Genomic DNA, 17,589 nt, shown 5'->3' with positions numbered 1-17,589 from the left:
TTCACTGTCAGCTCAATAGATCTAAGATTTACAGCTTCTTGACTTGGACAGGGAAAACTCAGCTTGCATAAAAATGAATTGCAATTCAGTTAATTGTAGATATGAAAAAAAAAAAAAGAATCTTTGTGCTTCAGTAAAACAAACTAAGCAACAATTGAGAAGAGAGCAAACGAAAGGAGGCAGAGCGCCTGCTTGGGCGGGAGGGCTGGGGCTGGCGAGAGGGAATGCCTGCTTCCCAGAGCACCTTCGAATCCGCTTACGCCCGTCCGACTGCCTTCAGTTTGTGTCAGCTCTACTGACCGAGCTAATTACATTTACATCAGTTAGACAAACAGATTACGCTATCTTGGTAAGACAGAACCAAATTTGCCTTATTTACTTAAATAAATCCTATCGAGAAGAACTAGTGACACATATCCAGCTACAGCCCTATCCTATTGCAGATGTCTGAACTGGGGCTGTACGTTAGCTCGCTGGCACAAAGAATACGTTACTTTCAGGAAAGCGCCCCATCATACATGTTCTTGGTCTAAGCACACACTAACAGCTGCCATTGAATAAAAATAACCCAACCTGCTGAAATGCGAGGGGTTAACACAGCTCCAGCCTGTCAAGTTACACTGAGCAGTCTCGGGCTGCAGCGGTTCGGAGAAGGCAGACAAAGCACAGCGGCTGCTGCTGGCGTCTGCTTAGGGTCAACTTCAGTTAAATGCACAATTAAAATTTCCCAAAATTTTGCCAAAGCTCATAACCAGCTGGATAATCTAAAATACATAATAGTGCTTGCAGAAGACAGTTGCAGAAAAAAAAAAAAACAATAAGATAACAGCTTGCTCAGAAGAACAATATTTAGTCCCTGGCTTTTTTGCAAAATATGAAGAGGGATTACCCTAGCAAACGCTTACAGCCAGGGCATCTTCAGAGTGAAAAAAGTACCGATCTTGAAATGAAGTCTATAACCTTCTTGTACACAGGTACTGCGGCATGCTCTGTGCGGTCAAGGCTCCTGCATCAGCATACACATTCACAGCTCGGCGGTAATTAAGGGAACGACGACTAAAACCCTGAAGGAGAAGAACAAACCTAAAAATATGAAAGACCTTTCATTTTCAGTAAGGAAAAACAATGCTTATTTAGGAGCAAAGATTCATCCTTATTGAAGATGGTTTTCCCTCCTCAACAGATGCAATCATTTCATGTTTGACATGGGAACCACCCAGTTCAAGCATCAATGCTTAAATATTAATGTTGCTATGATATTCTATATCATATTTCTAAAGCAGGCTGCAGTGAGCAAGTCAACATAAGTTGCAATAAATCTGAATTCTTAATATTCGATGAAGAAATCACACAAAGCAAAGGAGCCCAGTCCTGAAATACTACTCTGGAAAAACTCCTATTCATTTCAATGAGAGTTTTGTCTCGAGTAACAAATTCGGGATCATGCCCCAAGGCAATTTTAGTGCTGCAAAATATTTGAGACAGAGATGATTATAGCAAATGTTTTCTGACATATTACTTACACAACACAGATCATATAAAATTCATAATCTTTATAATTATACTCCGGAGGTACCAGTCCTGTTTATTCCTGGGCGGGGGGGATACGGGGAGGGGAGCTATTCTGGCTGTATGTACACAACCTCTCTATTCAGCATAGCTAAACTGCAGTTGTGCAGTATCCCTATTACATGTGTAAATTAAAACCTATAAAATAATATGGAGATTATAAAATTTGTGTTAAAACCGATAACAGCTTTACTGATTTACTGACAATGAAAATATATAGCATTTTTTCTGTCAGAACATTTATCAACACATGGCAACCCTGGACTAACTTGACATGTAAAATGATCAAAATGGATTATGTAATCTTTTCCATTCATTTCTATTGATTTTAGTTATGATAAAATTCATCAGAGTGCAAAGGAACACTTGGCCTGGATTATGCTGGGAGGGGAAAAAAAAAGAAAAACAGTCACAATAGGCTGGTTGTAATTTTAGTATGAGATTGCAGCACCGAATACCTTACCCTGTATGTCATCAGCGAACGCATACAGCTTGCACTTCCTGGGAATGTTAAATACTGTATTAACTCCTAATTTTCACTTGTAAACTATAAAGTGCTAAATTCTGAGCTGAAGTGGCAACATACAGACAAAACTACGTCACGTTTTATTAAAAAGCACCTATTTTTCCACCTTTATTTTAAACTTTTTCAAGGCTAATCAAAGTTGTTTCTGTAACTGCTGTAACACCAAGGTGCCAGTGAATGGACCATTTTTAACCAGTTTTATTGATTCATGCTTTCAGTTCTTATTCAGTTAAAAACAAGGCACATTAAATACATCCTCTTATTGCTCTGTAAATGCATGCAGCTCTTTCTGTATATCAAAAGTAATAAATAGCGACAATAAAACATCAGGACAGTTATAAAAACGACAAGCCACCTCAAACACAGTATTTAACAGTTCAATCTAGAACGATAACCTAACAGAACACGTAAGTGCCACGTGTAAAACCATGCAGTATGTACATACACACGTACACCCCCCCCCCCCAACAAGCAGGCTACAGATGGTTTAAAAAACAGAACACCCTCCAGAAACTCCAACTCTCACCTCAAAATCGCAGTACAATTTTCCAGCTAGGATCAGAACAAAGCAACAGTCACATTTTACAACTGTCTCAACAGTACATTCATTGGGGGTGGGGGGGAAGCAGAAAAAACTTTACAGAAAACAAATGTAGGGTGATTAAATGAGCAGTTCTGGATTTTTTTCACATATGGATTTAACTGTTTTAACACATGCAATATTCTCTGGCTGTACAAAGTAGTTACACAAGATCTTGCTGCGCCATACAAAAAAGGCAGAGAACCATGACAGTAAAGCGCCCGAGATGCAAGGCAAATCCAGATCGGGGAGGTACCCGCAGCCAGAAAACCCCGACGTCACGTTCTGTACGCACCGCTACAAAAAGAAAACGAAAAAACAAACGCCCCACCACCCACCCACGCAAAGAGCATACTTTGTGTGCGAAGCAGAAAACCCTGCCTGCGCAGGGAAACTTGCATTGACAGCGCAGTTCACAGAGGAGCAAAGGAGAATTTCTTTCTCTCTCTTTTTTTTTTCAGCCATACCAAACAAGCTAAATACAATTGTTTTCTTCACTTGGCTTGGAAAAGCTCCTGTGCCACTTTTATTTTATTTTATTTTTTTGAATTATTAACAACAGATTCTTCCCCCGGCCTCCCCCCCTTACCTTGCTCACTGAGCCAAAGCAACCCCTGTATTGGACCTCCGCTTCCCTCCAACTCTGCAACTCGTCTAAAGTCTAGTTTTGTGTTCGTCCCTTTTATCGGGAGAGGGTTTCTGAAGTGTGAAGCTGTGCCAAACATTTTGATACTTTATCTGAAAATACTGGAATATGTTTCAAAAGGAATAATTAATAGGACCACAGAAACGAACCCTTTTTGTTCATAAAATAAATCCTTACATAGTCAAGTGTGTGCAAAGCCTCGCTCGCAGAGGCTGTACCTAACTCGTCACGCTCCAGGCAAGGAAAGGTAGATCCCCCTAGCATTAGCGGCATTCAAGTACAAGGCAAATTCAAAAAAAACAAAAACAAAAACAAAGACACCCAGGCATTTTACCTGAGATTTCTTAATGACTGCCTCCTTTGCTGAAGATGGTACTAAGTGTGTGGACTGAGAGAAATAGTGGTTTACAGAATTTTAAATGAGGCTTCCCCACTCCCATTTTTAGAGATCTATTGTTTTTCAACTTTTTTTTTTTGTTTATAAAGACTCTGCCACCCCAGCCCCAAACAAGATTTGTACTTGTTACTATCACACTATATGCTAATATTCCTCAGCACCTCTATTTCGTCTAAGTGTGTATTTTCCCTTTAGAAATGCGAAGGTAATCTTTGCTGTTCATTAGTGCACTGCTATATCCTATTAAGGAAAGTGGTGACATCAGATAAAATTTACCCAATTTTATATAAGTAGCAATTCTGTCACCTTAGAACTGAAGCTTCACATTTGGGATGTAAACTGGCATTTATACTCAAAGAATACAAAAGAATGAAAAATTAATCAATAAGATATTATTTTTCCCTTTGTTGCTCTATATTAGGTGGAAATCTCCCATCTGATCTTGATCCTAGTCAACTTAACAAAAGAAAAGCAAAGAGTCAGATGCAACATTGTTGAAAACAGCTCAAATGAGTAGTCCTTTTTTTTTTTTTAAAAAATCTTTATATAAATCTGCTGAAAAATAGCCCTTTCACTTTTCTATAAAAATCTACTGGAAACAGAATAAATTTCACTGTTTCACTTTATATTTGAGAATTTTCTAAATAAATTATTAAGACTGCTCTACTACCAAAAACCGTCACATTTTACATATCACCAGTACTTGTCCAAAATTGGAAGCAGTATGCAACACCTTACAGCATAAAATATCACCTTCTAGACAATGTAATTTAGTAAAGGAAGCTTTTTTTTTTTTTTTTTTTTTAAACCCACAAATATAGGAGAAAAGTTGTCCCACAGCTTTTAACATCAAAATTTTAAGTTATGGGTGATAAATTGAGATTTTTTTGTCTAGTCTTGTAGTTTTCCAGCTTCATACAGCCAATATTTTTGTCTAGCCAAATATTGATACCACTGAAATAATACAGCACTGAGAAGAGCAAAAGCAGCCACCCATGGAAGGTTCTGCAAACAGCCATGACAATTGCTTCCCATCACCGTTACCCGAGGAAGTTTCAGGTTCTTGTTTGCTTTGTGATACCATCCTGAACTCCAGAACACCAGTTTTCCCCCTTGCTCTTTTCCGAGGGGGACAGATCAGGAGCTTTCAAGCACTTGAGTTTTGCACATTTGCAAAACTCCACGTAATGCTTTCTTTAAAGCGGGGATTCACTTTCTCAGCATCATTTTCTTTAAAGGTAAAGGTGATCTGAAAGTTAATGAACAAGGCAGCATGTTCACAAGCACCTGTGAGCGCCCGTGAATCTTCCCAGACTGCATTCCCGAACTCGTGTGAATAAACTGTGTCTAAAGCATACCCATTCCAAAAGGCCACATACTGGTGTATTAAGAGCTATACAGAAAACCATTAATAAGAAAAACAGATGCACCAATGTATTTCTGTAAGGGCTACACTGATGGGCAGATACAAGTCATCTCGGACGAGCACAGACAATCGAAAGCACTGGAATGTGTTTCAGCACTGGGCGGCCGTAAGCAGGGTCGTTCAGACTCACAGTCCGCCACCGCTCCGGTCCACGGGAATTACCACCCTCTGACCCAGGTTCTCCTCAGCAGTCTTCATGAGGACAGCCAGGCGGCTCCCAGAGACGCGGCCCTTCTGAATAGCGCTCATGAGCTTAAAGACACAACATTTGGAGCACGCTATTAACTTATGCGCAAGACGAAGATCAAACGGCAGAAGTTACAGCCCTTGACGGGGAGACCTTCGCCAACAGCGAGGGGGACGGTAGGAGAGCCGTAACTGGTGGGGTCCCCGCGCGTACACCGCGCACACCGCCCCCGGCACGGCTTACGGAGGGGCCCAGGCACGAGCAGAGGCGCGCGGCTGCGTCCTATTAAGGCCTCAGGGGCGCGGGGACGCCGCGAGCTCTCCGGCCAGGCGGCTGCTGACGGCAGGAGCCGACGCAGCTCTCGGGAACGACGTCCACTCGCAAGTCCGTTCGTGTTTTCCAGAAACATCAGTGCGTGATTTGCCCGAGCACAAGCGGCAGGAAAAGCATCAGACACGATCCATTTGGAAGCAACGGTGCAGGCAGCCAGCGACGCTGGGTTTCTCCAGCGTCGTTTCAGAACGAGGATACCCCCCCTACTCTATAGGCTTTTTTTTTTTTTTTTTTTAAATAATCTGATAGTAGCTAAACACAGAATAAGGAGAACACACTTCCTGACGTACCTAAGACCCTGGGCTATACCCTTTTTCATTCAGCTGCCCTTCTTTGTGGAGAAAGCGTACTTGACTTCCACAATTATTTCAAATCCAAATTCCTTTATAGACTTTAAAAACTAATTTGCCTTTAAGTCCTTGAAACTAGACTCAGCTCTACCTTAATGAACACAGACCAGTGCTAAGATTTTAGTTAAATTCTTCTTTATCCCATGGATAAAATGGGCATTAGACCTGAAATTGCATGCAGTCAGCTTGTAGAAGACTAACAGGCAAAGCAATCAGCACTTTAAAAATTGCAATGCCTTATTCCAGCTGAGCACTAAGAATCCTGCAGGCATCTCCCCTTCCGCAGGGTGCTATCTGGAGCGGGGCTGCGCCAGCGTAGTACCACAGTTACCTCCGCCTGCGAAAGCAGGCATGTCTGCCTGGGCAGGGCAAGGGGACAGGATGGAGCCCAGCACCCTGCGGACCCAGGAGAGGCTGGGAAACCTCCCCAGCTTCTGCTGACCCTGCGCAGCCCTGCGGGACCACGCGGACCCCGGAGCGGGGAGCAGAGCAGCAGGAGCAGCCGCCGCAGGCGGCAAGGGAAGTCTCCCAGCGTCCGGACCTCGCGTTCTGCCTCGTCTCCCTTCCCACAGCCCAAGTGGCACCCGTTTACAAATACCGAGGCTCTAGGAGGACCTGTGTTGCCATCACTCCCATCCACTGCACTTTATGATGTGCTCAGCCACCGGTCTTGCGTTCATCTCGTTTACTGCATGCGCTTTGGCAGAGGGCCTACACGTTATCCTGAACTGAACAGCCTGATGACCCTGGGTCCCCTCCAGCCCGGAAAAGCTGGCTGATCCTTCAGCACTGCCATGTAAAAAAAAGAGTTTCTAATATGCAGATCTGTCAGGATCCCAAAAGAAACATGGCACTGGAAAAAAGCCCCCTCCTTTTCTTTTACCTCTACATACCAAAATTAGTTTTAAAGGTTTTCATCCTTTTCTTGAGCATAAACGACGGCAGCACAAGGCTTCTGTATGCAAGCCTTAAGCAAAAATAACCACTCCCTTAAGACAGCTGTACACATACATGAGCACTGTTAAAACTCTGCATCACTCCCACAGTGGAAACACTGCACGTTTGCACCACCTGAGTAGCAGACTGATGCAACAGACTGAGGATCAGATGCAGATGAGTTCTTCTGCTAAGGTGTAAAAACACTATATATGAACCAAGACACCAGGGCTGCTTTGTACAATATTGATACACAAGGAAAAAAAATGCTAAAACTTAAAATCAGAATGACCTGTTCATAATAAACACTGATCAGTTCAGCTCATTTTTTTATTTGTGAAACACCTGTGAGCATTAGTCTCTGCTGAGAGCAGTTCCTGCAAGACTATTGTTTGAGTTACACTGGCAATCTACTATTGGTCGAATGAAACCACTTGGCACTGCTCCGCTCCCCACCCTGGTACAACGTGTTCCTATATTCTAATATAAACGTCCACAAATATTTGCACACAGCTTTCCACAAGCATTCTGCCGGTAAAATGCAATTACTTGAAAGTTTTCAGAAAGCAAACACAAAAGTATTGGAACTGACTTAACAGATCCATTAAAAAAATTAAACAAACATTTAATGTATTTTGTTCCTTCCATGGCAACCTCCTGTTAATTTTATTACCACACTTCCTACTTAACACTCGGCTGCACAACAGCTCCCTGGGTGCTGCTGTCCACCTCTATAGGAAGGAAGCGCATATGCACAAGTGATCCTTATTGCAGTGCCAATTAGTAGTTTTAAATATGTAGATTACATTGTGAAATTCACAGAAGAAGCTACTGGCCAACAAGTTAGAAAATTTAAAAAATATTATATATATAACAACACTGAAAATACCAAAGCAGCCATTTGTCATTTATATTTTAGAAATATGCCTGTCCCTAATGAGATAATTCAGAGTAAAACAAAGAACACAGAAACCCACCAAAAAACACAGTAGGCATAATTGCTAGTTGTTTTGAATTCTTAACCACAACGTATCCAAACTAACCAAATTATAGTTTAACACCCCCATTACAGTAAATAGTTCTTTTTCCAATTAAAGTTTTCATATGCAAAGGGACATGAGAGGGAGAGCTTTTTTCAACAGCCAGAAAACCACCTGCGATTGTCTTATTTAAATCCATGAGCATAAGCTCCCAAAGCCACTATTTCTCTCTTTTGCTCTCCACCCCCCCTCCCCTTTTTTTAAAAAGGCATTTTACTCACACAGCTAAACCACTGCATTTTAGGCAAATAAATACTCCCCTTTTGTAATGCTGGACACAACCTGTGAAAATTTTCTGCATTTAGATTCAACAATGCTCTTATCTGCAGCTCATCTCGAGAGAGACAATTACCATTTCCTCTGCCTTGATCTTGTTTGTTTAACTTGACACAGTGAAGAAAGGGCTGACATTGACCAAAATCCCCAGCATTAATTTATCTCATGTTCGGCATTCATCATTGCCACCATGCAGGAAAGACATGGCAGTCACTTGAAACACCTGACCAAGAAAGGCTCTACAAAAACAAAACTAGCTGGTTGCAAGCAAACTGTTCATGCAAGGGGAGCCGAGCAAACATTTTGTAGCACCTTTAATTTTCTTATTTTAAAACCTTGCAAATAGGAGATGTACGGGTTGCTAACGTATTATCTTTCGTACAAACTGAGGTGCCTTTAGCTAATTCAGAAGTTAAAACAGGATAATAGGGACTAGATACACTTCAACAACAAACTTATATTTCCTCATTCTCCAGTACTTACTAAACTACTCTGAATATTTTAACCACTTACTAGGCCCACATAAATGTCAATGTACATAATTGTGTGATATACCTTTCAATGGGCAATTGTCTCATTTTGACTCAATTTAAACAGCATTTCTACATAAGAAGGTGCAGTTCAGGTGGGTTTTCCATACAGTGTCTATTCCTTTGATCTTATAAGATTAATGTCTGCACAGGAAAAATCTTTGCATTTCAAAGTTGCTTGAGGACGGTCGTGTGTCAGTTACTTTTGTCTCAGGAGCTGGCAAATAGCATTAACACCACTGCACTACCCAAGCGTCACTCCCCTCATCTCCAAGCCAGCCCTCCAGCAAAGGGGGGGGGGGGGGGGGGAGGCCAGCAGGGGGGATATAAGCAAGTAAACCAATGCCCACACTTTTGTTCATTAAAGGTACAGCTCTCGTTACAAAGAAACGCCTACCTGCAAAAACTCATTGAGCTCAACCTGTCCATTTTTGTTCAGATCTACTTCATTTAGGATATCATGAAGTGTATTTTCATCAATGTCAATGCTGATGCTCTAGACAAAAAAAATACAGAAGAACGTCACTGGATTATTCAGCACTATTTATGCCACACTCTGCAATTTAGTTAAGAGCTTTAAAAAGGAAAATAACAGAACATAAGAAAGCGTTACCTCCAAGACACGCTGGACATCCAGTATAGTAATAAACCCTTTCTTGTCCTTGTCAAACATATGAAATCGCTTCTTGTATCTGCAAGTTAAGGATCATCAGCGTGAAAAACAGCACTCAAGAGCGTGACAGCAATGAATTGCTAACAACATAGGAAAGTCTACTTCTACTTCACTCACCTTTCAATATCTGAAGGTATTAGACTGATTTCAGAGCTGTCTGTTAATTGATCAGACTTTACTTTGTAGCCCATTTCATAATATAGAAACTTCTTAGCAGCATCAAGTTCTTCCTATATCAAAAAAGAAAAACTGTCTCTCTTTAAGGAATAACAAATTTACATAATTATTTTTAACGTAGTACTTCATTAGTTGCTTCCGCTTAACTAGAATTTATATAAGGTCCAAATATTAAGCAGACGGTATCTGAAAATATCTTAAAAAATAAGTTACATAAGCTTAGGCACTTTTTAGTCTTGATAAAAGGTAGAAGTCTTTACTAGACTTGATAATAATATTGGGACACATGGACTGGGTAAACACTTCTAGGATCCTATCATGCCTTCAGTCACACATGCTGTTTCTACCTAGGTCAGGAAGAACACTACCTATGAAACACTGTTTAATTCACAGTTGGTATCTTGGCACAATGTTTCACTTAACTGTCTAATATCAGCAAAAGTCAGGAGGATCAACACTAGGCTGGTTCTTGATGTTTTAAACTGCATTTTTCATAGCTGTAAAATTAAGTTATTACCTGAAAGTTCAGTGTAAGCTCTTCTGCAGTCAGTATTAATACACGATAAACCTCTCCAATACATAATGTACTGCAGAGCGCACAGTTCTTTTCTGCAGCTACGGGTTCAAACATGGTTCTAACAGTGGCACAAGCATCTGCCACAAAAGTCACCAGTATGAAAGTTCACACTACAGATTACAAATAAATACAAGTATACTGAGTACTGCACTAACAGTAAAAAATTCCTAGGTATACACACACGTGTCATTTTAAGCCAAGGGTCTTCCTTATCTAGCAAAGACTTGCTCTTTAAGGCATTATTAGGACACCACCTAAGCTATACAGGACTACCCTCACATATTTCAATATAAGCATGCACGTTACCTTTAAAGTCCCAAACCAAAAGAGACTTAAAGTTAATGGTCTTATCAGACCTAAATTAAAAAGCACATTCTGAATATGCATGGAATTGCCTTGTCCCTCAAGCTGTAATAAAAAAAGTAAAAAATAAAAGACACCCACAGAACTGCAGTAAAAATGTAGCACTTCAAGATGGCCCAAGTCTGGTTACAGAAACAACACTCAGTATCTTGGGGGGGGGGGGGGGGGGGAATTTAGCCTCATCCAAAAGAAAGATTTTTCCCCACAGACTCGCCGGTGGATACACAGGGGATGCAATACCTAGGGACCGTGCCTTGCTCCATCAGCGCGCTCACACAGGCGGCTCTGTAAGCCGCACAGGCACATGCGACACCTGCCCGTTTCCTTTGCTGCAGCTTTGCGGTGCGAGAAGCGGTGCATAGCTCCCTCACTGCAGACTGCCGCTGCTAAGATCGCCCATGCAACTCTAACGGCACATCAGTTGCAAATTTTTTGCTTTGGAAACTTCATGTTTTCTAATCTATTGTTATGGACGGCTGCATATACCTTGTCTAACGCGGTAAATTAGTATATGAGCAAGCTTCTTTGAGTGAGGGCAAGACATCTCTCTAATTTTGGTCAAACACCTCTGACTGTGAGGTTGCTCAACATACACACACACACACACACACAAGCAACGCTGCTCACAGCTGTGAGCTGACAACCGACATGACGGTATCCTTCTCTTCATGCATTCCTCTGGGGAGGCTTCAGGTCACCGCAGGTCCTCTGCCTGGCAGGATTCAGATGAGCTCCCTGCAGAATCTTAATGAAACAGCTAACTGGCTAAAAGGTATCAGGAGCGAGCAAAGGGAAACTTCCTATTCCTTTTGGAGTGGAAGGATTACATGAGCATTCACACGTCCCATCTACTTTAACAGAGAGAAAGAAGTTCCAAACCACATGCCCCATTTAGATACGGCACTCGCCGTGCTTTCTTTCTTCCACCATACTTGATATGGCATTAAATGTGCGGTCTATAATATTCTGGACATTCATCTTTTGTGATAAAAACAGAAAGAAAGGATGGTCAGCAACTTCGGTGATAAGTCAGAAGTGGTAGGATTCATTTCAGTAAACAGGGTATCTGCATCTAAGCTGGTTCCCCAAAGTTCTCCTGACAGTTTGTGGAGATCTAAATGCGACTGTAGGATTCAACTCAACGCATCAAAGCGGATGCCTTCATTTAGGGTAAGTCACCTGACCAAACTCCGTTAACTACAGAGGAGGTGTACCGAGACCAGCTCACATACAGCAGGCTACACTACCAACACCGTAACTAAAACGAGAGGAGTCCCACACTGTATAACTGAGCACAAAAGCACTAGGGGAATAGGAAGCTAACAGTGACCTTACAAATATTCGTTTAGGCCAAAGAATTGTAGTATCACTTTAAAAAGCACACAGCAGACAAAAAGGAAGAAGTGACACACACACACACACACAATCTTAAGATCCTCCTTCTCTTCCAAGGCTGGTCTGTTGAGAAATGTCACTGCAAACAAAACATCTAAACAGGAATAAGGTAATAATGCCAAATTTGCTTTTGTTTTTTAAGTTAGGGAACACCAGGATACAGATCTTCACTTTTCCCCTCCACCTCCAACCAACACAAATTCAGTGGATAACTATTTTGATAAAGTATTTCATACTGAAATATGCCAAGGGAATTATTCTCACAGGAAGAAAGCATCATTTGAAGTTTTCCATTCAACTGATTCAGATTGTTAACATGGAAACTACTTAAGGAAAACAAAACAGTTTCAGATGAAAAATGCCCTTTGTACCTTTTTTTTCTGCTCACTCCAGTTAAGTTCTTTCCCCATTATATCTACAATTCTTGGCAAAGCTTCCTCAGCAGCCTGCACATTCAGGAAGGCCAAGCGCGTACGGCGGGAAATCATATCCACTGCAGTGCGAGCATACTCTTTTACACCGTATACGACCTAGAATAGTAAGAGATTAAAAAAAGGGGGGGAGGGGGGGAAGCCATGCTTTATGTTTTTTTAAACAGCTGAGCATTGTGATGAGCTATTTCATAGGAAGGTAAAAACAACAGAAGGCATTGGCAAATAGGATGAAAAAAACGAACAAGAATATTGCCTGGAAATGACATTCAGCATCACAAATTGCATCACTGGTCCTACTAACAAAATAAAGAAATAAAGTCTGTAAATAGATCCCACCCTACATACCCGAGAAACATTAGATGACCTCCTTTTTCCTTAGAACATTTTAAAAAATGCATCTGAGATCAAACATGGCCATATATATCTAAAAATGTGCTCAGAAAGGGCAAAGCAAAAACAGGATTAAAAAAAAAATCACTTTAGAGAACTTTATTCATATTTTATTAACATCTCAGAATTGGACCTCAAAGGAGAGTACTTATGAAGACGTTTTACAGAGAGACAGATTAATCTAGAACACGATCCTTTTCTCAGAAAGCAATCAAAGAGCATTATGTAGCTTTTCCACATACCTCAGCTTCAATATAAGGAAACTCTGATACAAGACGTTTTCCAACAATAGGCCATCTCTTTCCTGTAACTTGGGCTATTTTTGCCACCTCAAAAGCCCTGTCACCATATGTAGAAGCTAGATGCTGAGCTACCTATGGATTTGAAAACAAATACCAAATGCAGTATTCTTTCAAAAGCACACCAAATACACACAAGTTTTTCTTGTCAATTTTCTCATCACCAACAACAAAAAGAGTCAGGAGGGTATTAGATTTTGATTGTGTGGGAGGAAACCACTTGTGCTGCGAATGCTTAGACCAGCACTAACACTACTACACATGTATCAATGTAACTGTGACTAATGATGCTTCAACCCTTTTCTGCTACATTGTGATCACATCTGAAGCATGCATTTTGTTGGGCTTGAAGGGCAAGAGACTCTGGCTGGGCTATGCATTTAAAAGCTGGAAACAATTTTAAGATTGTTCTTTTCTCATTGACATTATATGCCATTTTTTCCTTCTCTCCTTCATAATTACTAGAACTTACTTCTTAAAAAACTCGTTATCCTGGCCAGGTCTTATCTGATAAAACCCTCCAACACAGAAGCATCAGAGCATAAACTCAAAGACCAACAACTCACCTCACTTTCAAGTCCGTAGTCTTGGACTAACCTAATGTAGAGAGTAGGACTCCAGTGCTCAGCCCCTTCCAGTTGCAGCCCAACAGTCCTACTGGAACCTACATTAAAACCATGAGCCTGAATAGCTGCATCAATGGTGTCCTGTGCCATGGCACGGTAGGTTGTCCACTTCCCACCTGTAAGCACACATTTATTTGTTTATTTGGAGAAATTAAGAGAAATATGTGTAGTGCACGCCAGCTTCACACTTTATATATCTCATTATTCTTACTAGACTTTTTCCAACAAGTCAAGTCACACTACCACTGGTAGATCATTATTATTTATAGGAATGCGAAGGAGTATCCTGTAAGAACATTAAAGTTTTGAGTAAAATTCATTGGGGAAGCCCAATAAAGCTTTACCAAAAATGAACATCCAGTACCTGCTATTGTAACAAGGCCACTGTCACTGACAGTAACAACATGATTGCGGGATATCGACTGAGTGTCTTTAGAGTTGGGGTCCGTGACCAGAGGACGAATGCCACTCCATGCTGCCAGCACGTCTCCTCTTCTCACTGTTGAGGACCAAAGAACAGCCAAAGAATTTAGGAACTCATTTTTGTTTATCTCATATTCCTCTTATGTTCTTTGCGGGATTACCTATAAGCAGATTCTCAGTGTGAAACAAGGACTGCACCACAGCATGCTTGTTGGCTGAGGAACTCAAAAAGACAGAAGACTCTCCAGAGTAATGGAATGCATTGGGCTACAGAATTAAAGAAAGGCACAGCCCTGATCTGCGTCGATAATATCTTTGCCCTACCCCAAAATAGACAAGTCATTGACAGACAGAGGGGTCCATTGTACAGAGTGGGTAAAAATCCAACAGGCTAGAGATATTCTAAGAACTGATTTGCTGCGAGACTAAACTCTTGAACTTGCTGATCAACTCAAAAAAATAAAAACAAAACAAAACACACACCCCCGCCCTAAAACAACCCCCACTCCAGCATCAAGGCTTCTCCTTCTTTTCTTTTATTGACAGGACAGTCATTACATTGCATTTGGGAATCCAAATAAAGTTTGTTCCACAAGAGCATTACATCTTGCTTTAAGGACCTCAAAGTTATTTTCAAATACAATAAGTTATTTTTCTGGATTTTCCTCTTGAAAAAATGATCGTTATTGAGAGCATTTACTGGAAGTGTAATTACACATACACACCAGAAAATGTATTAGTGATTTTCCAGGAGGCCATAACAGATCCCGTTCCTGTACCCCAGCCAAACCTCCAGCACTTGTTACTGCGTGGCAACCCAACAGGGCCCAGCTGACTTGTCAAAAACAACCCACTAGAAGTCCAAGTTGTCCTTACACAAATACCTCTTTTGGGACCTGACTTCCCATCCTTAACAGCACTTTAGAAACTTTTTCCCACTCTGCAGCAAACCTGACCAAAAGGCTTCTCCGCCTCCGGCCCACGTAGGCTATTCCTCTGCTTCTTGTTCGTTACCTCTGAAGCCAAACCTGACTCTGCAGTACGCTTAGAGGAATAAAATCTGAAGGCATCAAGCAATAAAAATCAAAAGCCCTTAATAGTGGCAGGAAGATACCCTAGTCTCTGAAAGTTAATATTTATTTATTTTAAATAAAACATGGGACCAACAGAGAATTTAACATGCAACAAAATTAAGTTAATTAAGTTCACAATAGAGAAATTAACCAATCTGCTTTATACTGAAGCCTTTGGAACATTTTTTACTATAACTTTCAAATAACTGATAATGAAAAAAAAATCAATAACAGGGTGTAAAAATATCCCCCAAAGAACACAAAATAGATTTCAGAAATCAATGGTGCTCTGCCAGCATGTTTAACCTGCCAAAATGAAGTGTTAATCACAGAAATAAGATACCATATTACGTTTATAAACTAATGAAACTAGAAAAAGCAGCATGCGTGACACTATAATTAAACAGTTGGAACACATCCAAGCCTGTGTAAGTTGATAACCCTGGCACTGTCTCTGGCAGCAAAAAGGCAGGTCTGCAGTGAGTTGATATGGCCAGCACAGTTGTTAATTCAATAACAAGCAATCTATAAACACTGCTAATTGCATATGTGAAAAACAGCATGCACCTAGGTAGGTTTCCTTCTACAGCATTAAACACTTCATAATGTACTTCTGTAAAAATCCCTCGCAAAATTTCTGTCTTATTCACAGTCTAACTCAGTCTAAGCTACCTGCCTGGCCTATCACACTCGTTTATATCGACTTCTGCATAAGAAACTTAATGGTACATTTTGTAAAGACTGTTTTTCTTAACTTTATACAAAACAGAGTCATCAATTACCCACTTCAGGGAAGAATAAACAAGTAATCTAGTATTTCCAGCCTCTGAATAGCAAGCTTCCTAGATCTAGAGCAGAAGATGCTGTAATGTTCCTGACCAGAAGAGTGCTCTTCAGGTGTATTTTAATGCTGCTACTACAGGAGAAATCTAGGAGTACAAGGGCTTCCACAGAACCATTTAAAAACCTCACTGTGACAGAAACCGGACAGCTCAATGACACAGCAACGAGACACGAAGCCTCTCACCTTTAAACCAACACCCTGAATCCAAATGGCCAGTGTCTTGCAACAAACGAGCTGGCATTCCCAAGTGCAGCTGCTGAGCGGAACAGCTATCACCAGGACATATCTACAAGTTTCCTTTTATCCATTATACCGCCCTCTCCAATTGAAAACTGACACTACATTTACCAGTTCAAGAAAAGTAAATATTAAGAGCAAAGTATTTAGAAAAACAGAAATAAAAACAAAGAAATTGGAAAAGTCAAAACAACTCTTCTTGAAAGAAGAGTAAGTGAATGATTTGATATACTTCTGTTGATGTAGAACTGAACGGTCTCACTTCCACAAAACACTGCCATCTGCAACCCAGAAAGACCAGCAGGACTTGGCTGTGCAGCTTAGACAGTTAGTGCCAGTTAGTTAAAGGTATATGAAATTTAAATATTCAGATATCAACTGATTTCCGTTTAAGCAGTCCAAGCAGTACAGTTATTTCCGACAAAGCATCATTTTATAGCTCTGAAACATAGATCAAGATGACGCTTATGTCCCACTTGTGTTAGAAAGACCCAGATGCACAAGAACCATAGTTATCACAGTCTCAAAAAAACCTTGAGACAAGCAGCGTTCACTCACATTGAAATACTGCCGACTCATCATTACCCTCCCAGTGAAAAACAGCTGACGAGGTTTACCTTCAACATCACAACTAAGGTAGTTGCGCACTTCACTCAAAATAAAGTTTATATCTTCTTCTGTTGGTATTGGATGGGAAGTAACATCAGTTGGGCTGTCTGTGGTCCCTGCTATCGTCATCTTCTCCCACGGCAGGAAGAAAATCACTCTGCCATCGCTGGTGGCTGGGTCAAGCAGACCCATGTGGTCAGGGCTGAAACAGAGAACAGACACATTCCAAACAAATTAGGCATCATTAGATGAATGCAAGGAGTCTCTTAGGCACCTCGTGCCCCTGATAAAAGTATTACAATGTTAATCTTTCGGCCTAAGAACAAAAGTAAGACGTGATCAGCTATTATTTTAGAAGTTGCCATGACCCCGTTTTAAAGGTAGTCCCAAAAGTTTTGAGAAATAAGGCCCTTTAATGCAACTCTCAGCTATTACTGGAATTTGATTTCCTAAATTTGTTTGCAGCCCACTTCCCTAGATCAAGGAACCAGGCCTTTGGCATCTCACATCTCCATTCACTCTTGGAAGTCTTGGTCGTACAAATGCAAAAAAAAAAAAAAAAAAAAAAACCCACTATAAATGGAATGAAGGAAAGGAAAGGCCAAAAAAGTGCATGTTAGAATGGAAGAAGTAAGAAGAGATCACTAGCTCTGATGTATGCATACATGTATAT

General features: G+C 40.8%; 1 protein-coding gene across 24 annotated transcripts in view; it reads right to left on the bottom strand.

Annotated features, from left to right (window-relative positions):
• Positions 1-17,589, bottom strand: part of GPD2 (glycerol-3-phosphate dehydrogenase 2) — a 142,732-nt gene that overhangs the window by 74,776 nt on the left and 50,367 nt on the right. For 13 of the 24 annotated variants that reach the window (XR_011142032.1, XR_011142033.1, XR_011142030.1 and 10 more), the window contains 8 exons: positions 16,925-17,118; positions 14,095-14,229; positions 13,671-13,846; positions 13,048-13,179; positions 12,353-12,511; positions 9,587-9,699; positions 9,410-9,488; positions 9,194-9,292 (listed from right to left, as the gene is read on the bottom strand). Coding sequence is in view for 10 of the 24 variants with exons in the window: in XM_068949424.1 (XP_068805525.1) it covers positions 9,194-9,292; positions 9,410-9,488; positions 9,587-9,699; positions 12,353-12,511; positions 13,048-13,179; positions 13,671-13,846; positions 14,095-14,229; positions 16,925-17,118 (1,087 nt within the window). In the remaining 14 variants the exon portion in view is untranslated. Of the gene's footprint in view, positions 1,065-2,155; positions 5,397-9,193; positions 9,293-9,409; positions 9,489-9,586; positions 9,700-12,352; positions 12,512-13,047; positions 13,180-13,670; positions 13,847-14,094; positions 14,230-16,924; positions 17,119-17,589 lie in introns of those variants that run through there. The other 11 variants (XM_068949425.1, XM_068949420.1, XM_068949428.1 and 8 more) reach the window with 2 other exon arrangements.

This window comes from Struthio camelus, chromosome 6, assembly GCF_040807025.1.
Source record: "Struthio camelus isolate bStrCam1 chromosome 6, bStrCam1.hap1, whole genome shotgun sequence".
In the NCBI taxonomy this organism is placed as follows: Eukaryota; Metazoa; Chordata; class Aves; order Struthioniformes; family Struthionidae; genus Struthio; species Struthio camelus.
Note: the sequence above shows the minus strand (reverse complement) of the source record. Positions and strands in the feature narration are given on the sequence as shown.